This window comes from Danio rerio, chromosome 19 (assembly GCF_049306965.1).
Source record: "Danio rerio strain Tuebingen ecotype United States chromosome 19, GRCz12tu, whole genome shotgun sequence".
Classification (NCBI taxonomy): Eukaryota; Metazoa; Chordata; class Actinopteri; order Cypriniformes; family Danionidae; genus Danio; species Danio rerio.
In genome coordinates, this window is record NC_133194.1 from 46,749,707 (window position 1) to 46,776,577 (window position 26,871).

Consider the following 26,871-nt stretch of genomic DNA (forward strand, 5'->3'; position numbering starts at 1 on the left):
GTTCATTCCGCTGTGGCGACCCCAGATTAAAAAGGGACTAAGCCGACAAGAAAATGAATGAATGAATGAATAAAAACCTAAAAATGTATATGAAAGATAGAAGTCCTGTCAACAACAGGAAAACTGTATAAATCCTTAACTCTTAATCTTAATTCTTAACCTAAACTTTTCTACCCCCTTCTTAGCACCATACTTCCCATCTCCCACCCCTCCCTATTTCCAGAGGTCTTTAATAAGTATGCAAAGATAAATCAAGACAGATAATAAATCAATCGTTCATTTTTTTTTTTTTTTGGCTTAGTCCTTTTATTAATCTGGAGTTGCCACAGCAGAATGAACCACCAACTTATCCAGCCTATGTTTTACACAGTGGATGCCCTTCCAACTGCAACCCAGTACTGGGAAACACAGACTCACATTCACACACACAAACACACTCATACCTTATGACCAATTTAGTTTATCCAATTCACCTAAAGCACATGTGTTCACCTGGAGGAAACCCACACCAACACAGGGAGAAAATACAAACTTCACACAGAAATGCTAACTGACCCAACCGGGACTCGAACCGGCGACCGTCTTGCTAAAAGGCCCCCCTGCAGAAAAATCCAGCATAACCCAGCCTAGGCTGGTTGGCTGGTTTTAGCTGGTCGACCAGGCTGGCTTTAGAGGGGTTTTGGCCATTTCTGGTTTAAGCTGGACATAGCTGGTTTTGGCTGGGCTCCCAGCCTGGCTAGGCTGGTCAAGCTGGTTTTAACTGGTCAGCTTCCAGCCTGACCAGCTAAGACCAGGCTGGAAATGGCTGAAAACCAGCCTGGAAAAGGCCAAAACCCCTCTAAAACCAGCCTGGTCGACCAGCCAACCAGCATAGGCTGGTTTAAGCTGGATTTTTCAGTAAGGCATTTCAAAATATGTAATATTAAATTAATTTATTTTTATATTGCATTTAATTGCATTTAATAATATTTCATATGTAATTGCAATCCTTTTATTAGTACTTCAACATTTACAACTGTCCAAAAAAACGTCAATTTCTCATGTTGTTCCTTTAGATGGTGCTAATGCGCTAATCATGTTAGCAAAACACATTTCTGCCACATTTTTGTCTTTTGTTCGAGAATAATTTCATACAAATGAACATTGTTTGCAGATTGTGACATAAATGCAAACCCAGATTGTGATGTGAAACAATAATACTAGATTTATTAGATCCAGTACAAGTTAACGTATTTATTTATTAACTCACATAGGTGAATAGTCTGATGAATTTATTTCATATTTGTACCGCCATAAAACTCTTTATAAACATTATAAATACTGCTATTATTTACGTTTAAAAAATAATAAGTATGAAATTAATTTCTTTGAGTGAGCACACTGGAGCTCACCTTTATTCTCCTCGCCGGCAGGTGGCGATCAGCCGGTCCTACATTCAGCCCTTCATCAACCGTTACCACCGCGAAGAAGACGCAGATCATTGTCCTATGAAATGAGAGCATGACCAGCAAACACAGCCACGAGCACCACCCCAAATGATTTTACAGTTGTTTATCATTTATTTTTATATCATTTCTGACATGGTCAAAGGTCTGCTGCCCGATAACAATGGCGATATGAGCTTCTGACACGCCGCTCGCCGTGGTCGTTTGTGTGTCAACGCTTCATGGAAACGTCATGAGGTACGTGTGTGCGATTGTTTTTGTGTGTTAATCGCTGATGTCAACACGCCAGAGTGTGGAAATCGGGTTATAAGTGTGTCAATTACAGCTGTGCTTCATCAAAGATGTGTTTTGTTGGCTCTGAAGCAGCGATCTGTCAGCCAGAGACCGGTGTATTGGTGAACTGATGATGCTGATCAGCTGTCAACACTGGGAATGTTCTTGAAAAGCTACAAGCACAGATTCAGAGCCTTTGTGTAATGACTTGTACACTTTTAACGACTATTCTACGTGGTTTATTAATCCCTTATGTCTTGTTGAGGATGTTTTCATCCACTCTGGGCTGATTTTGAGTCTTTTTAATAATACTTTTATTTCAAGTTTTTTTTTTTAAGTACAACAGAAAAACAAACAAACAATATTGTCTCAGAATATACACACACTTTGCAGGTAAATATAATATCCCTGCTGAAAAATCCAGCTTAAACCAGCCTAGACTGGTTGGCTGGTTTTAGCTGGTCGACCAGGCTGGCTTTATATGGGGTTTGTCCACTTCCAGGATGGTTTGCAGCCATTTCCAGCCTGTTCTTAGCTGGTCAGGCTGGATAGTGACCAGCTAAAACCAGCTTGACCATCCTGGTTTATGCTGGACATAGCTGGTTTTGGCTGCGCTCCCAGCCTGGCTAGGCTGCTCAAGCTGGTTTTATCTGGTCATCTCCCAGTCTGACCAGCTAAAACTAGGCTGGAAATAGCTGGAAACCAGCCTGGAAGTGGTCAAACCCTCTCTAAAACCAGCCTGGTTGATCGGCTAAAACCAGCCAACCATCCTAGGCTGGTTTACGCTGGATTTGTTTTAGCTGGGATGAATTGCCATACATATGGGTTCAGCTGTTGGAGATACAAAATGAGGTGTTACACTATATGTAGACATCAAAAAGTCCTATAAGGTAGTAGGGCTGGGCGATATGGGCAAAATATCATATCCCGGTATTTTTAGGAGGAATAACGGTATATGATATCTATCCGGTATTTTAATATAAATGTTTACTTGAGAGTTAAAGCCTTTATTAAAACGTTATTAAACATTTTTTGAGCAAAATATAATTCAAACACAGAGTTTTTCCTCTGTTTTTACAAATAAACAGCTGCACAAAAAATAACAGCTGCTCAAAAAATAACAGCTGCTCAAAATCGTTCGATCAATAAAATACAGTACAGGGTTTTTTTTCCTGCTTAACACTATATGCTCTACTGCGCTGCTGTGCAAATGACAAAGTAAACAGAACCATAGAAAACAGAGCTACATTGAGCAAAAAAGCAGCATTAGTAACACAACAGAAAATATTGTAGGATAGAAAAGAACCACATTGAATGTAAATATGAAACAGTATTTAATGTCACAATTACAGTGTTGTTATAAGTAATCCTGCATACCACAGTTGTGTGATTTACAAACAATTCAATCAGCTGTATATGTTTTTTAGTTACACATTTACATAAACAGTGCACATATCAAAGATACCTGAAGAGAAGTCTGTTTTGACTAAACTTGTTTTACTAAATATTAAATAAGGAGATGAAAACGAATAGACCAGGGATCACCAAACTTGTTCCTGGAGGGCCGGTGTCCTGCGGATTTTAGCTCCAACCCTAATCAAACACACCTAAACAAGCCAATCTGGTATAATTAGGTAGACTTGAAACACCCAGACAGGTGTGTTGAGGTAAGTTGGATCACCTTTGCCAGTGGCTGTTTTTCAATTCCAAGAACGCAGAGAACAGACTTGCGTTCTTATGGAGACCGGTCTTGCCAGGTGTCCTCCTCGGAAGAACGAATTTGGGATACCGCAAGGAGAGAGAACACGTTCTGTAAGAAATGAGATGCTGCGTTCTTCCTAGTGGTCACATGACCTTCACGTTTTTAATGGAAAATTATTTAAACATTACAGCATTTATTCAACGATTTATTGTTTTCCCCCCATATATTATGTATATAATATGCATAAAAACATTGTAAATGTATGCTGCACAATACAAATAATTAAGATTTTAATACAAAATTCAGCAAACAAATACCCTTAATGTGTTCATTCCTTTATTAAGATGTCCATGCTAATGTTTATATTCACTGTTTCATTTAGGGAAACTCTTGAGGTAAATAAGTGATATCTCTGTCTGAACTTTAATAACTTTAATAATAAATCTAAAGAAAATGCAGCACTTCCCACCTCCAGTCGCAATGACTTCTTGGACTTCCAGATCGAGTTCGGTGCTCAAGTCTGCATCGGTGCGTCCTCGATATCAAGATCACATCCGGGAAGTTTCACGCGTCCTCTGTACTTGTGGTCTTGAGTATTGGAACTGAACTTTGGCAGCTGATGATGACGTTACAGGAGAACACGAGGACTCAAGACCGCTGAAGAACGCATATTGAGAAACAGCCAATGGCAAATCAGCACTGTTTAAGAACGAGCTCAACAGGGCTCGAATGTTAGCAGGAAATGGACGTTTTTAAAATTCTAATTCCAGTATCGTGACAACACTAATAGAAACCCAGCTCCATCTAAACTAAATGTGTAACGCCCCATTCACACGGGGCGTCAGCGTCAACGCTTCTCATTCACTTTGAATGGGTGACGTCAGGCGTTGCCGAACTGCATTATGGGTCCGTTGGTGCCACTTCAGAGGCGTTGCTCGCTGCAGAAGTTGGGACTAGGGCTGTTTCTCAATTCCAAGAACGCAGAGAACAGACTTGCGTTCTTGTGGAGACCGGTCTTGCCAGGTGTCCTCGGAAGAACGAACTCAGGAGACCGTGAGGGCAGAGAACGCATCCTTTGAGAATTGAGATGCTGAGTTCTTCCTGATGGTCACATGACCTTCACGAGTTTTAAATGGTAAATTATTTAAACATTACAGCATTCATACAATGATTTATTGGTTTTTCCCTTTTCAAAATATATACTTTGCATAAAACATTATAAATATATGTTGCACAATATAAATAAAACACATTTTAATACAAATTTCAGCAAACAAAGACCCTTAATGTGTTTATTCCTTTATTAAGATGTCCATGGTAATGTTTACTTTCACCGTTTCATTTAGGGAAACTCCTTAGGTAAATATCTATGAACTTTAATAAGTAATGTAGATAAAATGCCGCGCTTCCCACCTCCAGTCGCAATGACTTCTGGGACTTCCAGAGCGAGTTCGGTGCTCAAGTCTGCATCAGTGCGTCCTCGATATCAAGAACACATCCGGGAAGTTTTACGCGTCCTCCGTACTTGCGGTCTTGAGTATTGGAACTGAACTTAGGCAGCTGATGATGACGTTACAGGAGAACACGAGGACGCAAGACCGCTGAAGAACGCATATTGAGAAACAGCCAAGCTCAACTTTTCAAGCGCTGATTGAAGCGTCAGCCAATCAGATTGCTGTATGCAAATACACCAGCTCAGACAGTGGCCTATAGACTGATTTCACGTGGCCGCCATTTTCAAAAGCAAAAGCGAGGCTGCGGTGGGAAGAAAGCCGGAAGTATCATTGGGAGCTACATAGGAATGTTGTGTAACTGGCTGTATATCTTATCAGCGAAGAGAAAGTGGCACAAATTTATCATTTCTCCGCCTTCCTGGTGACCCGGAGGTCCGTTCTTAATGAATGGTGAATGTAAAAAGGGATATCAGAGCTCATTTTCAGCTAGGTTAAGGGAAATGGCACTAGTTAGCCAACGTTTTCTTTCCCAAACACACGTTTTAGATGCCATTTATCAAACTCAAATTAATAAACTGATTCTTTCACTATATTAGGCTTGTCACGATACTGAATTAAAAGAAAAAACAGCAATTTTGTGCTAACATTTAAGGCAATGTTGATGGCTTTCTTAAAACAGTTCTGATTTGCCATTGTGTTCACGTGTTCAACAGAAATGATTGTGATTGGCCGAGAAGGTCATCAGTTCACCCACCGCTGTACACTGAGCACAAACACAGACGAGCCGAGCGATCTGCTTGATGACTCGACTGATCTTGACGGCTGCTTCGCGCTCCAGTCCGTGTATCTGTATTTGCACTGGGTGAAGAGCGGTAAGGGTGTGCTACAGAGGACTCCAGTGTTTTATCACTCACCGGGTTACGCAGGCTGAAGCAGGGAAGCGTCCTCACGGTGTTTAACTATAGTGCCATAAACTGAAGCCCAGGAGGACACTTAAGTGTATCACTGAGATTGTGATTTTGTTTGGTGCTAAATTGATTTTAATTGTTTAAAATAAACTTACTGGATAATATTAAAGTGATGGTTACACCATTTCTGCATTTTGAAATCTCAGCAATAGCTGGAGGTGTGTAGTACACAGCATGTTACTGCAATGTTTACAGAGCTGGTCCTATACTTCCGGGTTTCTTCCCACCGCAGCCTCGCTTTGGTTCTTTAAAATGGCGGCTGCGTGAAATAAGAGTATTGCTGACTGAATTTCATTGGCCCTACGCTGTTATGACGATCGCTTCAGCCCCAACTTCAGACGCGCCTTCAGTCAAGCCTTGACGCTGAAGCCCCGCGTGAATGGGGCGTAATTTTTGTTAATTTGATCCTATCAAAACAAACCACCTAAAAGATCTGAACTAAAAGTGTGAGCAGACTGTTGGATCATTAATTCCCTCTGCTTCCTCCTTTTGTCGTCCATACAAACACAAAAACATTCACACAGGTTTGTTACTTTCGCTTTAAATATCTGCACACTGTTCCTGTCTGCCATGGAAATGAACACGCATGGAGTTTCAGACATTGTTTAAAGTGAAAACGGCAGTTGAGGATCATCTTTTAACACAAAGCCTGCATTGTTTGAGAGCGGCCCACTGCCTGTAAAATAAATGCAAATGGAGTTTCTCCATTAATGGACTCACAGTATGTTTAATGATTGAGCTCTGGTGTGGGGGGAAGCTTGTGGAACAGAAACATTTCCCTCTTTTTGTGCGCCTGCCAAAACGCCGCTCTTAATTCATCAGTTCTGCATTCTCAGACGTCCCACCTGAAAATGAGCCATTCGACCACAGGGCACATTTATAAGGATCCTTCTGAGTGCTGTAATGTGCTTTATTTTGTGATGTAACTCCACAGACGTCTGTGTTAAACACGAGCGAGATGTGAAGCCATGTGGAAAAGAACAACAGAGCAGACAGAATGACCTAAAAAGCGAGTCGAACTCGCCTGACTCCCACCCACACGCTCATGCCCGATCAGTGCACCTGCTGCCACTCTCAAGAAGATTTATTAGAGCATGACGGGATGGATATACCGGATTGTTGAGCAGATCAAATATTATAGATCCCTCAGGCTATGCAACCCTTTGAAAAAAAAGTTTCTTTTTTAGGATGCTTGTGCTTTTTGTTTGCTTATTTGTTTGCTAAGTTTTCATTAGTTAAAGGTCCCGTGAAATTAAAATGATGTTTTCTAGATATCTATATTGTAGTGTGACAAGAAAATGACGAATGAATGAATGAATATTGGATTTTTTTTTAAATTCGTGTGCGTGTAAATTGCTTCCCAGCTTTAAATTGTTCCAGTGTCTTTGTATCTGTGGTTACACTCAGTAAACAGCGGTGAGTGTGGTAAACTGATGACCTTCACAGCCAATCACAGTCATTTCTGTTGAGCACATGAACACAATGGCAAATCAGCGCTGTTTAAGAAAAAGCTCAACAGTGCTTGAATGTTAGCAGGAAGTGGGTGTTTTTAAAATTATAATTCCAGTATTGTGACAACACAAAAAAAAAATAGTTAAAGGTCCCGTGAAATTAAAATGATGTTTTCTGGATATCTATAATGTAGTGTGCTACAAATTTTTTTTAAAAATTTGCATTAAGAAGGTATAAAAAGTATTGAATATCAAAAGCTTGTTGTTAGTCACTTCCGCCTAAATGGATCAACAATTCTTTTGACATCACATCATAATTCAGTTTCTCATCAAATCTTCTGACCAATCAAATGCTCTCTAGTTTCTGAAATGCCCCGCCCCCTTTAAGATGCTTCTCATTTATCTTACGGTAGGCTTGGGCGGTATCCAAATTTTGATACCGTCAAACCTCCTCCCTATTTTACCTTAGTATCCGGTATTACCAGGCATAATAATAAATAAAAAAGTTGACGTAAGGCTCAGACAGCGTCACCAAACCGTTGGCTTGTGCCTTAACCATTCAGAAACTGAATACCGTATATGCGACCTCAGGTTTGCATCACCTGTTTATTCGTATCAGAGATCTGCGCGGAATGCTCTCTCTCATTCACACACACACAAACAGCATTCACACGGATGCGCACGTGCTTGCTCGCTCGAGAGCGATATTGTTAAAGGTGATTTATACTTCTGTGTCAAGCGCACGCGTATGCTACGGCGAAGTCTAAACGTTGACACATGGGCCTACGATGTGGCCATCGGTGTCGCTGACGTGCACCTCTCAAAAAATGTAATTACACGTTGCACCGATGCATAGCGCAAGCTCTGTGATTGGTCTGATTGGTATTGCTGACGAGTCTGTGCAGCACCGAGAGCCGTGCGAGTGGCACGAGCCCGATGGAGCGACTGTTTACAAGTGTGGAGTCCCGTGAAGGAGCTCTGGATGGAAAGTTTTGTTTTGTCTTTATTTGGAAATTTATTCCTGCACCGCAAGAAATCTGGACGGGTCCCGTGGCTCCTGTGGGACAGCAGCGGGAATGCAGACCTCTAGTTCGTCTTTACCACGTCTCACTTCTCGTTCAGTCGAAATACTGCCAACTGCAGGTCACTTGATGCGCGACTCGCCATCTTACCTCACCTCTCTCTCTCTCTTCCACACTTTACCGTATTGACAATCACGCATTTGCATTTGTAGGCATTAAATAAATAATATTTAATATTTAATACTTGTCTCCTATTTTATTATGCTGTAACGGTATTGAAACTGACAACGTTGCTATTTTAGATCCCGCGGTACCATATTACCGTATTACCGCCCAAGCCTACATAACTGTACAAAGCCGGCATTTCAATCCTCCGCCCTGCCCCCATTGCAAATCCGCTCGTGAAAAATACACACTGATACATCTTAGTTAAAAATGGCATTTTAGAACGAAAATGATCCACATCCACTCTGGCGTTTCACCTAGCGTTTCTGAACAGCCCTGCGTCCACACTAGACTGCTGAAAACACAGATCACGTGACCACACACAGACACACTGTCATGCGCTTGAGACAGCGGGTCCAGGCAGTCAGCGGGTCAGTACACTGCTTCAATCTTTCACTTTCACGCTTGTACTAATTTTAGCGAAAACCTCACATACTGTTGTTGGTTGGTTAGTTCACCACCGCTTACGAGGACGATGTCATTGTCCATTGGGATGTTTCACATTAGACATTGTACGATTAGCATTTGTTAATGCACTATGAGTTAGCATGAGTTAACTATTGTTTGAATAACTTTATTTACATTAACTAACAATAACAATAAATCTAAATGTATTATCCAATGTTTGTTCATGCAAATAAGTGCATTGACTAATCTTATAACTAATACAACCTTATTGTCAGGTTTTTTTTCTTTTTCATTTCCAGAAAGAGAGTCGTTTTATCTGTTGAAATGTTTCGAAAAAGGCGTAATGATAAGATCAGATCAAGGCACCTGTGCAAGATTGTTATTTGCACAGTGTGGTCATATGCAAATGCATGTGGAGCTGGCTGATTTTTGTTACATTAGGCCTTTGTGAGTTGAATAGTAGTAGCTTGTTTATTTTTTCCACAAAGGAACTGTAGCCTTGTGTGAGTTTTTTATTATAATGAAGTGCAGCCTTTTAATACTGTTTATTCTGTTCCTAACAGGAACGCCTATAACGGGCTGTTCATGCAGAACATGTTTGTATTGCATTGTTTTTCTGTGTAAACATTTGCTAGACATAGTCCTTTTTCTTTTAAATCTGGTGTCTTTGCTAGGCTATGCACTTGAGAAGAAGGCGTTGTAAGAAAGCGACACTCATTTAATTTAATTCTTCTGCTTTACATTTTGTTTTTTAAAGCTCAGAAAACTGTTTGAAAGATATAATACACTGTAAAACCCAACTGTCAACTTTATCAAATGAACTGAGTGTAGTTATCTCAAAATTATTCACTCATTCATTTTATTTTCAGCTTAGTCCCTTTATTAATCTGGGGTCGCCACAGTGGAATGAACCACCAACTACTCCAGCATATGTTTTACGCAGCGGAAGCCCTTCCAGCTGCAACCCATCTCTGGGAAACATCCATACACACTCAATCATACTCATACACTACGGAAAATTTAGCTTACCCAATTCACCTATACTGCATGTCTTTGCGCTGTGGGGGAAACCCGAGCACCTGGAGGAAACCCACGCGAACGTGAGGAGAACATGCAAACTCCACACAGAAACGCCAACTGACCCAGCCAAGGCTCGAACCAGCGAGCTTCTTGCTTTAAGCCGACGACACTTCCTGCTGCGCTACCGGGTCGCCCCTAATTCAAAATGATCTGAAAGTTAATTCTACTCATTTGAGGAGTTTTGAACTCAGTGTTGAAGTTATTGAGTTAATTAAACTCCTCATTACTTCAACTTAAATGGAGTAAGTTTTTTTAACTCAATGGTTTGTTGCGATTGGTTTCCTCAAACGCTTTGAGTTGCCTTAACTTATTGAGTTTAACAGTACTCAGCTGCTTTGAGTTCTCTTTATTTATCGGGTTTTACTGTGCTCAAATTGCTTCATTTACTTAAATGGATTAAGTTCACAGTATTCATTAGAATTAGTTTTTGAACTTAAATGGTTTGTTGCAATCGGTTTCCTAAAACGGTTTGAGTTGCCTTATCTTTTTGGGTTTTACAGTGTAGATATACCTGATAGAACTAATAGATGTAAATGACATTACAATAATTGGTAATAGTCTATGGCAGGGGTAGGCAAACTCCTGCAGGGCCGGTGTCCTGCACAGTTTAGCTCCAACTCTAATCAAACACACCTGCTTATTGATTTCTAGTGATCTTAAAGACACTGATTAGCTTGTTCAGGTGTGTTTGATTAGTGTTGGAGCTAAACTGTTCAGGACACTGGCCCTCCAGGACCGAGTTTGCCCACCCCTGGTCTATAGTCTGTAATATACTATAATATACTATGTATAATGCTCTAATTTACTATATATACAATTAAAATGGTGTAAATTTAATAACCTCATCTTTTGACTTGATGCCTGTGAATGCGAATTACAGTCAGATTCATAACTGTTCATAGACTCTGACTTATAATTATGGAAGTATCTCTGCTCTGTCGACTTTTGATGTTGAAAATTCAGCTCTACAGTTTAACAAAGAGACTTTTTATTGACATTTCAGAAGTTTGAAATAATATAATAAATAAGAAATTATATATAAAGAAATAAATCTGTAAAAATAACAGAAATGTACTGGTAGTTTATTACCAGGTTTCTTTAGCATAATATACAACATCAAGCCAGACAATACATCATCTGACTTTCAGATGCCCCATCTGATTGGTCAAATTAAAATAAATGACCAATGTATAAAATAAACAAATCTAATTGCATGTGTTTGCAGGTACGCAGGCCGTCCGCAGTCACGCTGGCTGAGTGTTGAACACTGAATGTGGGCTCAGCGGCTCCTGCCATGGGGAATACAGCCACCAAGTTCCGTAAAGCACTTATCAATGGAGATGAAGGCCTGGCCTGCCAACTCTATGAGAGCAACCCTCAATTTAAAGAGGCTCTGGAGCCCAACGCCTCTTATGGGGAGCCCTATCAACACAACACACCCCTGCATTATGCCTCACGCCACGCCATGACCCGCCTTATCAGGTACCGGCCACAAGCACCACCTCAATACATCAGTTTATTTTTTAGCTCTTGTGTACTGTTCAAATTGACTACACTTTTGCTATGTTTGGGGCTGCTTTTACCCTATCGACTTCCAATGTAACAGCATTTTTATATTGCACATAAATGACATCTAGCATTTTAGATTGTTGGTGGTTTTCCTTGTTGGGAAGAGGTTTAATGTTATCATTAGTTGGCAGCATTAACCCTTTAGATAGGCCTGTGCAAAAATGTTTCTGACTTTTATATGGAGTTCTATGGAGTAAAATAGCAAATTATAGTGTATGTACACTTAGGGTGCTTTCACACCTGTGAATCGATTCAGTTGTTGTGAAACAGAGATTACAAATGTTACATTGTTGCTCTTTGCTCTTGGAGCGGTTCACTTTCACATTGCAAAGTTTCTAATCGGACCAAAAGAGCTAAAACAAGTCACGTGTGAGTAAACTCTCCTCACATTGGTCAGAGTGTCAGGGTTTATTTTGCAGCGTCCCGCTCAGCTGTCAGGAGAGGTGGTGGTTTGATGGTGATTGACAGGCTGCGCGCGCGACGTGTCTGAGGAGAGATGCGGTGGGGAGGGGTGAGAAGGGTGCGCGACGATGCCTATTTGAGGACCGGGAGGGAGACGCGAGATTACCGGGAGATCATCACTCGTTTGAGGGCATCCGGAGACTCGCGAAACTTCCCGCCATGCTCATAATTCTCTCTTCATATAGCTGTATGTCTATTACATATCCATAAAACACTGTGATATAACCGCGCTTGGATCGGATCACTTTCTCACTGCAATCGAACCGCTCCAGGGTTCGTTTCAATCGAGCCGAGACCACCTCATTCAAGCGATCTCGGAGCGATTACTTTGCCGCGGAACAGAGCGCGATTGCCTTGTACACATATGCCAAACGAACCGCGCTAACTGGGCAAACGAGACACGTTCCGAAACAAAAGTGTAGGTGTGAAAGCGCCCTTAAGCAGGTCGCACACCAGAAGCGTCGCTCGGCACCGCGACACGGCACGCACATGACAGTTTAAAGCAGTGGTCACCAAACTTGTTCCTGGAGGGCCGGTGTCTAGCAGATTTTAGCTCCAACCCTAATCAAACACACCTGAACAAGCTAATCAAGGTCTAACTAGTTATACTTGAAACATCTAGGCAGATGTGTTGAGGCAAGATGGAGCTAAACCCTGCAGGGACACCGGCCCTCCAGGACCAGGATTGGTGACCCCTGGTTTAAAGTATCCCACACCAGACGAATTTCGAATGATCTTTAAAATGAAACTAATCAGATGGCGCTCTGTGGCGCGGCTGAAAAATGAACTGCGTCCTGAGCCGTGGCTGGGCGCCGCCGATTTGCGGTGCCGGTGTGTGTGTCCTGATAGAAACCTATGTGTAGAATTCTAAAATGCCTGTGAATCGATTCAGTTGTTCCGAAACAGAGATTACAAATGTTACATTGTTGCTCTTTGCTCTTGGAGCGGTTCGCTTTCACACTGGTGTGCGACCTGCTTTACACTCACTGTGTTTACTATGCTGAGAGCTGAGCTGCTTATTTAGATTTTCTCAGACATATCAAGACAAGTGCATAAAGGTTTCTCTCTCTCACAGACACGCACACACACACACTATACTTCATATAGAAGACAGAAACTGAGCTATTTTTACTGATGATCAACAGTAAAACTTGAAAATGTTAGCTTTTCCCATGGGACAACCAGCAACACTCAAGAATGCTTGATGATGTTATGTCATGGCTTTGCAACCAAAAAATGTCATTATAATGGAAGTCAATGGGGCAAAAACAGCCACCGATATAATGAAAGGGTGGTCAGTTTGAGTGTATTGTTGAATTTTAAAAAAGTGTCAAAGCATATTCCCAAAATATGTGTCAAAATAGGATGTCTCCAAAAATCTTCCCATTTGCTGAAACGCAGAGAAACTAGTGGCCAAATTAGGACTCACAATCACCCCAGAGTGGTTGGTGAAAACATCCCCAACAGCACACAATGGTTAAACAATGTTTTTTTTATTGAGATGACGACAAAAATGCCATGACAGTGTTATGCAACACAAATGTACTTGCATCTTTTCATTTTAAAAGAAAAAAAATGAATGAATAAACGAGTTTATTGAATAAAATTAGAAATGCTACAGCATAAATCAGCGTAATAGAATAATTTCTTAATTATCGTGTTAATTGAAGTAATGCTGCTAAGAATTCAGATTTCAAATATAATAGCATTTAAAAACAGGAAATTTAAAGTATATAAAAAAATAAAGTAGTTCTTTTAAATTAATATATATCATTCACAATATTGCCGTTTTTGCTTCCTTGTTTGCCTATTTTGGTCAAATAAATGCAGCTTGAGTTGGCAGAAGAGAATTAAGAGAAAGGTTCAACTTATCCCTAAAAATGTAATGCTAACAATGTGTTGCAAACATACAAACATATTTATTATCACCAATGTGTAGTCTAACAAAGAGGGTTAAGATAAGACTTGTTCATGTCATGGGAACACTCCAACAGTCTGTCCGTTAACAACACAGCAGGGTTTATAGATGGTTGTTGCTTCAGGCAGAACAAAAACACTAACCTTCAGTGTTGAAGACAGGACCTGAGGCAAATATGCTTGGAATGGGAAGCTTCTATAGTGTTTTTGTGCGATGCAAGGTTATTTTTGCATGGTTTATTGAATTTCAGTGCTTGGTATTTGAGTCAGGATCAATCGGAGCAACAAAAGCCAACTCTGATTTAATGCTAATGTTCCCCTCTGAGAAAATAATGGTGATTACAGCTGAACATCTGCTTACTGAGACTCTCTGTCCCTCCACCATTATTATTATTTTTCCACTTTCCTCTCTTTATTTTACAGCTGTTTGGGTCACACATCTGTCTGTTTGTCGTTCTGTTATTGTCTGTTATTTTATTATGGTTATTGTTTTCATTCTATCACTTTATATCGTTCCATGGTTTTCATTGATCACTTGGTCATGTTTTACAATAAGGTTCTCCTAGTTAATGCTTGTTAGTTAATGTATTGTATTTACTACCATAAACTAATAGTGAACAATACATTTACAGCATTTCTTATTCAGCATATTAATAATGAAAAAATAAGTTAATATATTTATTTACACCAAACAATTTGCTCAATGTCTTCATGAATTTCACTTCTAATGATTTTTGGCATAAAAATAACCTAATTTTGACCCATATCATTTGTTGTTGGCTATTCCTGCACAACTTAAGACTGATTTTGAGGTCCAGGGTCATGAATATAATCAAGTTGTCACCACAGGTGACATTTCTAGCTTCAGAAAGAAAATAAAAGGCTATGAAGGCATTTCATCAATTAAGAATATCTGAATGTTATATATATATATATACATACAGCTAAAGTCAGAATTATTCGCCCCCCTGTTTTTTTTTCCCAATCTTTGTTTAAAGGAGAGAAGATTTTTGTCAACACATTTCTAATCATAATAGTTTTAATAACTCATCCCTAATAACTGATTTATTTTATCTTTGCCATGATGACAGTAAATAATATTTGACTAGATATTTTTCAAGACACTTCTATTCAGCCTAAAGTGACATTTAAAGGCTTAACTAATTAGTATAACTAGGCAGGTTAGGGTAATTAGGCAAGTTATTGTGTAATGATGGTTGTTCTGTAGACTATCGAAATAAAATATAGCCTAAAGGGGCTAATACTTTTGACCTTAAAATGAGTTTTAAAAAAATTTCAACTGCTTTTATTCTAGGCGAAATAAAACAAATTAAGATTTTCAAATAAGAAAATTTCCTTGCTCTGTTAAACAATTTGGAAAATATTTAAAGACAGCAAAAATTCAAAGGAGGGCTAATAATGTATATTTATCAACTATCAGACTTCAATTGCATGTATTTATTTGTTAATTCACTTAGAATGTAATTTTCTCCACAATACGCAACATAATTGTTACAGTGTCAATCCAGTCCGGCATTTGTGCTGGAATCTAGCACTAACTTAGATTAAACACAGTGTTAGGGAAAGTTACTTTTGAAAGTAATGCATTACAATATTGCTTTACTCCTCAATGAAGTAACTAGTTGTGCTACTTGGTTACTTTTTTATTAAAAGTAATGCGTTATATTACTTTTGAGTTAGTTCTGAGTTACTTTTTCATACCTGCCTGAGGTTTGATCTCTTTCAGAACTTGCAGGGTATTTTTCTTTCTTTCTTTCTTTTTTTTTAATGATGTTTCCTTCTGAGAACTAACTGACGTTATGCATGCCCTATAAACAGATTAATGAAAGTTGAGAGCAATCCATTTGGTACTTTTTGTATTTTTGTCTTATTAGTTCAGTAAAATCACTGTCTATTGTGACAATCCTCTTTTCTTTCATGTGTTCAAAATAATGAGAATACTTCCATCACAGAAATGTAAGGCTCATATATATATATATCTGGAGCCTGTTGATCTTTGATATGTAACCCTTAACGAAATTTTATATAGAAACATTTTCAACTATAAATATGAATGTAAATAAGATTGTATTCGGATTAGATTTGAGACTTTTATTGTGTCTTTTTGTTTCTACGTTCATTTGAAAATGTTTTTTTTGTTTGTTTTTGTTCTGTTCTGAACTTATATATATATATATATATATATATATATATATATATATATATATATATATATATATATATATATATATATATATATATATATATATATATATATATATATATATATATATATTAGTGTGTGTGTGTGTGTAAAAGAAATGTAAGGCTCTGCCATCTTGGTTTCTGACGGTTCCTGTGGGCAGGTCATTTTCTCATCGAGTGCGATTCAACGTGATTACACTAATTTTAATTCAGTGAATTATTTTTATAAATCAGATTAATCTAAAAAGTAGCTGGAGTTAAATTTTTAAAAACGTAGCGGTGATGAGTGTGGGCATTGCTGAGAGCCGCAAGTGCCATTGGGCGAGTGTTTACATGTGTCGAGTCCCTTGAACGAGCTCCAGGTGGAAACTTTTGCTTTGCATTTACCCTTATGATTAAATTTGCTGCATATCCGCCAGTTCGCGCCTATCAATAAGCGAGTATTAGCTACTTGTACATTAGCGTTCAGAAAACGCTATAAAAAAACGTACATAGAGGAACATAAAAACCCAGCCTGATCTTTCAAGGAAACATAAGTATTTTATGTTTTGTCAGTTTAGTGGCTAATTCATTCAGTTCAGTCATACGAAAATGTATGATTTTAACAAGGAGGCGTGGCACCTAACCACACCCCTAACCCCAACCATCATTGGGTGATGAGCAAATCGTACTAAACCCACTAAATCAAAAAGTTACGAATTGCCGAGAGATTGTGTTGAAAAACCTGCTGCCAGCTAGCGTTTGGAAGTGTTATTGCAGAGCAACACAAACAGCACGCAGAAGTATAAATGCACGGCTCACGCTCAAGACAGGCATTGTTGGTCACCGCAATCACGCAGAAGTATAAACCAGCCGTAATGCGTTACCCCAGCTCTGGCTATACATATACTATTCTGCATTCTTGACTACTGTCTGTCTTTATTATATCTTTGTTTAGTAACAAAAACTAAACCCAACCTAGTTCTTATATATTTTAAAGTGGTTCTACATTTAAATGCTAATACCACGCTTTGCTGTTTTCTAACAGGAATTCTTACTCACTTTTTTTGCTACTGATTCCTGGAAAATCTGCCTTCCAGTCCAGACTACACCCTGAATTTTTTTTAGGCCAGATGTGTGAAGCTCATGGCATGCTCTGGCTTTCAGCCAAACACACAAATGCCTTTTGTGTGGTCTTGTATTTGTCATGATCACGCTTTACTTAGCCAGCATACAGCAAAACAAAAACCCAAGCTGTCTGTTACCTGCATGTCTAGACGTTATTATGAGCTGAGGTTTAATTTGCATTTTATAAAGCGGTTATGTCATTAATGTGCATGTGCCTTATTGTCACTGGATCCAACGGTTGCTCCATTTAGCAGGTGTCCTCCTTGTGAATTTCTTGGTAGTTCAACCAGTCATTCAGGCCCCCTGGGTGCAGCTGGAGAGCAAGGATGCAGGGAGTTGTTTTCTGTTGCATCAACTTATAAACTCCCAGTGCCAGATTCACATCACAGACTTCCCAGAACAGCACGCTGAGTCATTTCCACTGAAAGCCATTAAAGCCTGTTGAATGCGATCAGCGAGTTCATTCTTAAAGCTTACATGGCTCTGAATTTTCCTTAAAGTACTTCTTAGGACACATTTTATACTTTATATCAATTAGTTTTTTGTACCTCCTGCAATTAATCGACTGAAAATGATATTAGTCTTCCTGGTATGGCTTGTGCTGCATTGAGAAACTGGTTATATTCTCTTTTCAGGGTCCACGCTGAATATTTCCAGAATATTATGGAATTTTCAAAGGTCCGTTTCAGACATTGAAAGTCCGGGAATTTTTTAGACAGATAGACAGAGTGACAGGCAGATAGATTGATAGATAGACGAATGAATAGATAGATGAATATATAGATAGACAGACAGACAGACAGATGCATAGACTGATAGATGGACAGACAGACAGATGGATAGATAGATGGACACAGTCGGATAGACGGACAGACAGATCAATGGATAGACATGGACAAATGGACAGATTGATAAACAGATAAACATATCTATGGATAAACATTATCCATAGATAATGGATAGATAGATAGATAGATAGATAGATAGATAGATAGATAGATAGATAGATAGATAGATAGATAGATAGATAGATAGATAGATAGATAGATAGATAGATAGGCAGACATGCAGATAGATAAATAAATAGATAGAAGGACGAATGGGTGGATAGACAGACACGGATAGATAGACGGATAGATAGATAGATATAGATAAATAGATACAGATAGATAGACAGACTGTCGGATAGATGGATAGATAGAATGACCAACAGATCGATAGATAGGGTGACAGACAGACAGATAGATAGAGAGACAGGCGGATAGACAGATTGACAGACAGATAAATATACAAACATGGATAGACAGACACGGATAGATAGACAGACGGATAGATAAACAGATAGACAAACAGATGGGTTGACAGACATGGATAGATAGAGAGACAGGCGGATAGACAGATGGACAGACAGATAGATAAATAGATAAACAGACAGACGGATAGACAGACAGATGGAAGTATAGATCGATAGACAGATTGATTGATAGATTGACAAGCAGACAGATGGATGGATAAACAGACAGACGGATAGATCGACAGACAGGCGAATAGACAGACAGACAGACTGATAGATACAGGGACGGACAGAAAGATAAAGAGACGGGTGGATAGACAGACATGCGGATGGATAGACAGATGGACAGACAGAAAGATAGATAAATAGACAGACAGACAGAGAGTCAGACAGACAGATAGTGAGACAGACAGATGGATAGATAGACAGACAGATGGAAGTATAGATAGACAGATGGATAGATAGATTGACAGAGACAGACAGACGGATAGATAGACAGACAGGCGGATAGGCAGACAGACAGACTGATAGATAGAGAGACGTATGGATAGATAGACAGACAGATGGATGGATTGATAGATAGAGAGGCGGATAGACAGACACATGGATAGATAAATAGACAGACAGACAGACAGATATATTACTTTACCAACTGTATCGTAAATAAATTATACAAACATTTGCATGTTGTTCAATAATATTATTGAAATATTATATAAACTGAATAATAACATTCTTTCCACAAGTAAATAAACAGACTCAGTAATGGGCTAAAAAATCTTCAGTGTGCGCACACATGGGTATTTCATATATATGCCCTATAAAGGCTGAAATGTAAATTGTACCTAATTCCAGTCCATCCCTTGTGCTCCTCTCCTGCAGGTCTTTCCTGTTCTGCAAAGATGGAAACCCCAACAAGTGCAATGTCCACAATGAGACTGCGCTGCACCTGCTCTGCATGGGGCCGCAGATCCTGCTGGGTGAAGGAGCGCTGCAGCCGCGCTTCAGCCGGCCCCAGGAGGACCAGCAGAAGCGGGCTGAGTGTCTCCAGATGATCCTGCAGTGGACCGGAGCCAAGCTGGACCAGGGAGAGTACGAGAGAGCCAACGTCAACGCCACCGACAACAAAAAGAGCACCTGCCTGCACTACGCGGCGGCTGCCGGCATGAAGAACTGCGTCGAGGTAATCAGATTATTGCTTTGTTTAACCCTTGTGCGCTGTTGGGGATGTTTTTGTGCACTCTGGGGTGATTTTGAGTAGTTTTTGGCAACTAGTTTCTCTGTGTTTCAGCAAATGGAATGATTTTTGGATTATTTGACACATGTTTGGGGAAGATACACTCAAATTGACTACCCTTTTGATATGTTTGGGGCTGTTTTTGCCCCATCGACTTCCACTGCAGTAACATTTTTGATCGTTGGTTGGAGGTAAAAGGTGTCATTTTTACTGTTGATCATCAGTTGGCAGCATTAACCCTTAAGATAGATCTGTGCAAAAAGACTTTTATATGGAGTTTTATGTAGTATAACAGCACATTATTGCAAATTTAGGCCAAATTGACACTGCACTGTTCAAGTGACTCAATTCCGATGTGTTTTTTTTTCTCCCATGTGGCACAGATGGGATATGGCCCATGCACGTTTTATCCGATATGAATCAAATCTGTGTTCTCGTGTCTGCAGTGTAAGCAGATAGATCGGATTTTCACCTGTCAATGCGAGTCATGTGTCATTAAAAACCATAGCGAATGGCGTCAAATCAGACACTTTCATTTCAGAACAGATTTCAGCAGAGTCCCAAACCTCATACACGAGGACTTAAACAGCTTGTATATTGTCATATAGCACAGGTATTTAAGCATGTTAACAAGAGCGAGAGAGCGCAATGTCCGCCATGTAACCAATGTAAACTAATATAAAAGCTTATATATATTTAAGTCTTGATTAAGAGGTAACAACTGATTGAGTCTGAAACCGCAATATCGGGCCTGATTACCGATCACGTGATTGGATCTGGACATACCTAGTTACGAACATTTTAATTCATAACGCCCCAATGCTTGAACTGGCTTAAAAAGGGCCTTAAAAAAACATGCAAATGCTAAAATGTTTGGTAACAATGCGGAGTCAGTGCAAAATATAACCATAAATCACATGTGGCTGCTGGTCAACTATAATCCTGACTATACATTGTAAATCTTGCGATGTGACTATTGCGAATGCACACATTGCAATATCGATGCTGAAACAATACATTGTGCAGCTCTATTTTCTAATTTTACATTCAATCAAAAAATAAGATTGTTTACTGGAAATTATATTTTATTAATATAATAGTACTTAATATTCATTAGTTAATAGTGTAATATTAGATTTAAAATGCATATTATTAATACAAAAATTATGTAAAATTAATTTACAAAATGTTTTGGTTTACATTTGGGTTTTCTAAATTAAATTCTTTTTAGTCCAATTTTTTCTGTTGGTGTATCCCTCATAGTCACCATGTTTTCTGGCAGATTGATTACCATTTGTACAACCACAGTTTTACAGGTTTAACTATTGTTAGTGTACCAAAACCAAGATTAATAATCATAACGCCTGCTAAGAATTTCGATTGTGTTTTTGCAGTTGTTGGTGAAGAACGCTGCAGATTTGTTTGTGGAGAACGAGGACAGGGAGACGCCGTGTGACTGCGCCGAGAAGCAGCATCATAAGGATCTGGCGCTCAGTCTGGAGTCGCAGATGGTTTTCTCTCAGGTTCCAGGAGCTCAGGAGATCGAAGCGGAGTACGCTGCTCTTGACCGCAGAGAGGTAAATGACTTTTTGAGTGTAGATACCCAGTGTATTTATAGCTAATATATTTTAATAACACTTTAGTGTAGGTCACAATTCATGCTATTAACTACTGGCTTATTACCTGCCTATTATACTTCTCTGACCACATCTCTAGAACTGCTCGATCGTGCAGATTCACACTCTATAACATCAGAAAGATCCGACCCTTCTTATCTGAACATGCAGCTCAACTCCTTGTTCAAGCTCTTGTTCTCTCCAAACTGGATTACTGCAACTCTCTACTAGCTGGGCTTCCAGCTAACTCTATCAAGCCTCTTCAACTGCTCCAGAACGCAGCAGCACGAGTGGTCTTCAATGAACCTAAACGAGCACATGTCACTCCGCTGCTAGTCCGTTTGCACTGGCTGCCAGTTGCTGCTCGCATCAAATTCAAAGCTCTGATGTTTGCCTACAAAGTGACTTCTGGCCTTGCTCCTTCTTATCTGCTCTCGCTTCTGCAGATCTATGTACCCTCCAGAAACTTGCGTTCTGTGAATGAACGTCGCCTCGTGGTTCCATCCCAAAGGGGGAAGAAATCACTTTCGCGAACGCTCACGCTCAATCTGCCCAGTTGGTGGAATGAACTCCCTAACTGCATCAGAACAGCAGAGTCACTCGCTACTTTCAAGAAACGACTAAAAACTCAACTATTTCGTCTCCACTACACTTCCTAATCTGTAATCGCCTCACTGAATATCACACTAACTGTACAAAAAAAAAAAAAAAAAAAAAAAATTACTAATACTACTAATACTTCCCTTCTTCGACTTTACAGACCTGAAACTTGCTTATAGCACTTATTCATTGTTGCTCTTGGTTGTGTAAATTGCTTCCTTGTCCTCATTTGTAAGTCGCTTTGGATAAAAGCGTCTGCTAAATGACTAAATGTAAATGTAAATGTATTAAGATTCAATTCAATTCAGGTCAATTCAGCTTCATTTGTATAGCGCTTTTACAATGTAGATTGTGTATTAACTATTCATTAGATATTAACTGTTCTTTAGTAGTTATAAACTATGATCTTATTCTGCATTCTAACCCAAAACCTAAAGCCAGCTTTTTCCTTATCAACTATTAATATTCAATTCAGTTCAATTCATCTTACATTTATTGTGCACAGGCATGTTTGTTCACCCTTATTTCAGAGAAAATTGAGCACAAGATAAATCTCAACTGGCTGCTGCACTGTCACAGTGGAAAGAGGATAAATCCTGCCGCCAGCAGAATTGTTGCCTTTTTCTGATGCATACACCCAGAGCAGTATTGAAGTTTAAGTGTAAAAGCTGTATTACTTCTTGTTCTATCACTCTATTTGCTCCCTCTTCACACTTTTCGTCTTTATCCTTATCTCTCAATTATCTTTCATTCATCTCCTCCCTCTTTCTTTTTCCAGCCGTATGAGGGACTGAAGCTGCAAGACCTGCGACGCTTAAAAGATATGTTGATCGTGGAGACGGCGGACATGCTGCAGGCTCCTCTCTTCACCGCTGAGGCTCTTCTGCGAGCTCATGGTATGAGTTTACGGTCTTTCAAATCAAATGAGAAAGCCGGGATCGCAAGCAACATGTTCTATAGTAAAATCTCCATCATGAATCGACCCTAAAGTTGTCTGGAACTGATCAAATATGTTTCTAACAAGACACAACGCTCCTCTTTTACATCCTAAAGGATCATTAAGTCATATTACGCTTATTACAGTTTAATTTTCCTTTAGTGCATTGATGTTCTGTCATGAAGTTAGAAAGTTACTAAAGAGAGCTATTCTCATTACTTCTACACAAACAGCCAACATAATACAACCCCAGAAAGTTGGGACAGTATGAAAAAAGCAAAAAAAGAAAGATGTGATTTGTTTTAAAGTTTACTTTGACTTGCATTTCATTGCAGACAACACAACAGCACATTATTTGATGTGTTCCTCATGATTTGTATTGTTTTTTTCGAAATAAACAGGTATTTAAATGTTGCTTCTTGCAACACATTTAAAAAAAAGTTGGAGCAGTAAAGCGTTTACCACTCTTAAATGTTGTGAAAAGGTATAGCAACATTACAAAGGCGTTTAGGGACTGAAAACAGCAAGTATTGAAGGGTTTCAGGTGTAATAAAATTGGCAATAATACGGGGTCTTCGTTGTCGCATTTTATGCTTCAAAATGCAAGACGCATTCTCTATTGGAGACAGGTCAGGATTGCAGGCAGGCCAGTCAAGTATCTGTATTCTCTTCCTCGGCAGCCAGCACTTTGTAGTGTGTGCAGAATGTGGTTTTGCATTGTCATGTTGGAATATGCATTGACGCTCCTGGAAAAGAAGGCAGCATATTGAGCTTTTGTGTGTGCGTGGGGTGCTTGCAGCTTTCTGAAAAGTTGAGATTTTTTTATGTTGAAACTTATAGTTGGAATGTTTTCACCTAGAAAAGCTTGAGCGCTCCCTATTTGCGTGCGCAAGTCACGTGAGGAAGACTAAGGATGCGATTTGTACACAGCCCTTAAGAAGATTAAACTAACTGGGCTTCATAATACTAGTGCGAATTTTTGTATTGGCCAGAGTAACTGAAGCAAGAGTTGTAAAGGCTCCACCCTCTTTTGTAAAGGGGGTGTGGAACAGCAGCTCATTTGCATTTAGAGATTTAAGAAACCCTGAAGTACTGTTTTTTTTTGTTGAGATTTTGTGCATCATTTAAGACAACATTAGCACCTGTTAGCTTTTAATTGTGGATAAAGCTGGATAGTTTTGAGCTTTTGTCAGCTAATTTCATCTTCTGGGTTTATAATCATTATTGGGGTGAGATCAAAGTCGGTGATGTAGTGCTCATCTGCTAGTCAAGTGTTGACGCGTCGGTTTCATATCCTATGAGAAGACCCTGCTTCTCAATTATTCATGACAGCATGTGCATTCCAATGACAGACCTGTATCAGACGCAGTATTTAGCCGTTTATCAAGGGTCGTATGTGTTTGTTTCCATGATCCACAGGGTTTGTTTCATGGTTTTTCCCGTGATGCTGTCAGGGCTGATACAGCAAAGCTGTTGGTTTGCAGCAAACATTTTTTGTCGGGAGAGCTGTATGAGAGTTGGAGAATGGCGGACGTTGTCTTTTATCAGTTGAGTTCGTTACCATTCAGACACATCACCTATATCCATGCTGCTGTTTTCGCTCATGTTTAAAATCCTCCAGATTACCGGTGAGGTTAATGGTTGAAATAGACAGGCCAAGAGACCTGCTGCACTGCAGTCTACTGTGTCTGCATTCAGACCCAGGGATTCAGGAGGAGAGAAGTCCTCCTCATTTATAGTATTTATATAAACACAATTATCTTTATAATGATATAACAAATTGTGGTTATATGTATGTGTTAAATGAAATTACGAATAACTTATCGTATATGTAGCCGGGCATTAAATTAATTACTGTTTATTTCTTTGCATTTTAACTTTGTAAACTATAAATTCATGGGTCTCCTCACGGTTTGTGTTTGATTATTATTTTTTTTTTTTTTTTGAGCCAAATAACAGTTGTTTGCTCTCCTCTTTTTCACTTTATCTGCCGACCACGCCTACACCTCCCTCTGCTCGCAGCGCTCCACGCCCATCATGGAGCTTTTTTTTTTTTAAATTCTGACTTAAACTGAAAGAGGGGGGCTTTCATGACCCTGTGAAGAGGCACACATGAAAAAAATGACTATGTTTGTAGTTTCACCTAAAGAGGCCGTTGCAGCATTGTATTATATATAAATCTTTTAAGTGGTATTTTGAGCTAAAACATCCCCAAAAAAAAATAAAAAACCTTTGGAACCCTTCAGAGATCAACGTTACAGGTATAAAAACTAGAAAAAGACATATTATGACCCCTTTAATGGTGTTCTGTAAATCAGCTTTGCACACCATGCTCTTTAAGTACTGTCTAACAACTTCTTTGCATTTTACAGTATTTATTCGTAAAGATTTAGAGATGAAATGATTAGTATATTGCAGAAGACTGTCACTGCTCCAGCTGATCCATTTGATCAATTTAAAATAAAATGTAAATGCAAACTTGACTAATAACCACAATCCTTCATTCTTTAATATACTACCAAAAAAAAAAGGTTTGGCCTTGGATTTATTACTGGAAAATATAGGAAATCTTTAAGCTAAATCTTTCCTGAAGTATTTGGCAGGAATTCAGGCATTCAGACAGACTGGATGTGGGTTGCTACTCCAGGGAAAGTCCTCCTCGTTTATAGTATTTATATAAACAGGATTATCTTCATAATGATATAATAAATTGTGGTTATGTGTATGTGTTATGTGAAATTACGAATAACCTATCTTATATGTAGCAGGGCATTAAATTAATTACTGTTTATTTCTTTTCATTTGATCCATTTGATCAATTTAAAGTAAAATGTAAAAGCAAACTTGACTAACAACCACAATCCTTCAATCTTTAATATACTACAAGAGAAAAAAAGGTTTGGCCTCGGATTTAATACTGGAAAATATAGGAAATCCTTAAGCTAAATCTTTCCTGAAGTATTTGGCAGTAATTCAGACATTCAGAGAGACTGGATGTGGGTTGCTATTCCAGGGAAAGACATCAGAATGAAACCAAAAGATAAAGGACATGAAGTAATCATGGCTTACTCATTCATATCAGGAATAAACCTTTAACTATCCTAATCTTATTATCAGAAATGGCAAATGTAGTTTAGGGAAAAACTGAATGAGGGGTCTCTGGAAAACTTCAAATGCCCCTTACAATGACTTAAGTTATTAAAATTATTATGTCATAATTTGTCAAATTAATATTGCAGTATGTATAGAAGTGAACAGTTTCTGTGTGAATTATGTTGCCTTATATTGGGTTAAACAATTTTAGGCTTTGCTTCAGTCATTGCTATGGGTGTGCAGTACAAACAAATGATATATCAATATTTATATGCCAGTTTTAAAAAATAATAATCGTAATTAATTTTCTGTGCTGGGTTAAGCTTGTCATGGATAAATAAATATTATACTAAAACCAACAGTATGTGCCAGCAGGTCACTGTGTTCAAGTTTGATTCTTTGAATCTCTTGTTTAAATGATTTGTTCAAAAAGGGTGATTCATCATTCAGTAATTGGTTCTTTAACTAATGATTCATTCAGGAACAAAAATAGCAAAGTGTTCATCTGAGATGTTTTCTTCCAGCGTTGTTTAAAGCTATTTTCAGTGGTGAATTTTAAAAATAACATGACAAAACTGATGATGTTGTATGTAAAATGTACCTCACTCATTCTAACTTACTGTTTGTCTAAATGTTACATAGAATAACTTCAGATTAAGATAATCAGGAAATAATAGCAGTCTTGCTTGTTTGATATTACTGACCTAAATCATATCTCAAAGCTATCTCTCTCTGTGTTTATGTATATGTATAAAAATGCATATACTGTAAATAAGAGACAAAAATATACATAATCAGTATATTTA

The 26,871-nt window shown here is 38.8% G+C and overlaps 1 protein-coding gene across 4 annotated transcripts in view; it reads left to right on the top strand.

Moving 5' to 3' along the window:
* The first annotated feature begins 1,468 nt into the window (after positions 1-1,468).
* ankib1a (ankyrin repeat and IBR domain containing 1a) overlaps positions 1,469-26,871 on the top strand; it is a 55,345-nt gene continuing 29,942 nt past the window's right edge. For 3 of the 4 annotated variants that reach the window (XR_012394653.1, XM_005159781.6, XM_009294446.5), the window contains exons 1-5: positions 1,473-1,682; positions 11,254-11,510; positions 19,465-19,765; positions 21,214-21,396; positions 22,814-22,931. Coding sequence is in view for 3 of the 4 variants with exons in the window: in XM_005159781.6 (XP_005159838.1) it covers positions 11,323-11,510; positions 19,465-19,765; positions 21,214-21,396; positions 22,814-22,931 (790 nt within the window). In the remaining variant the exon portion in view is untranslated. Of the gene's footprint in view, positions 1,683-11,253; positions 11,511-19,464; positions 19,766-21,213; positions 21,397-22,813; positions 22,932-26,871 lie in introns of all 4 variants that reach the window. The other variant, NM_001080992.2, reaches the window with a different exon arrangement.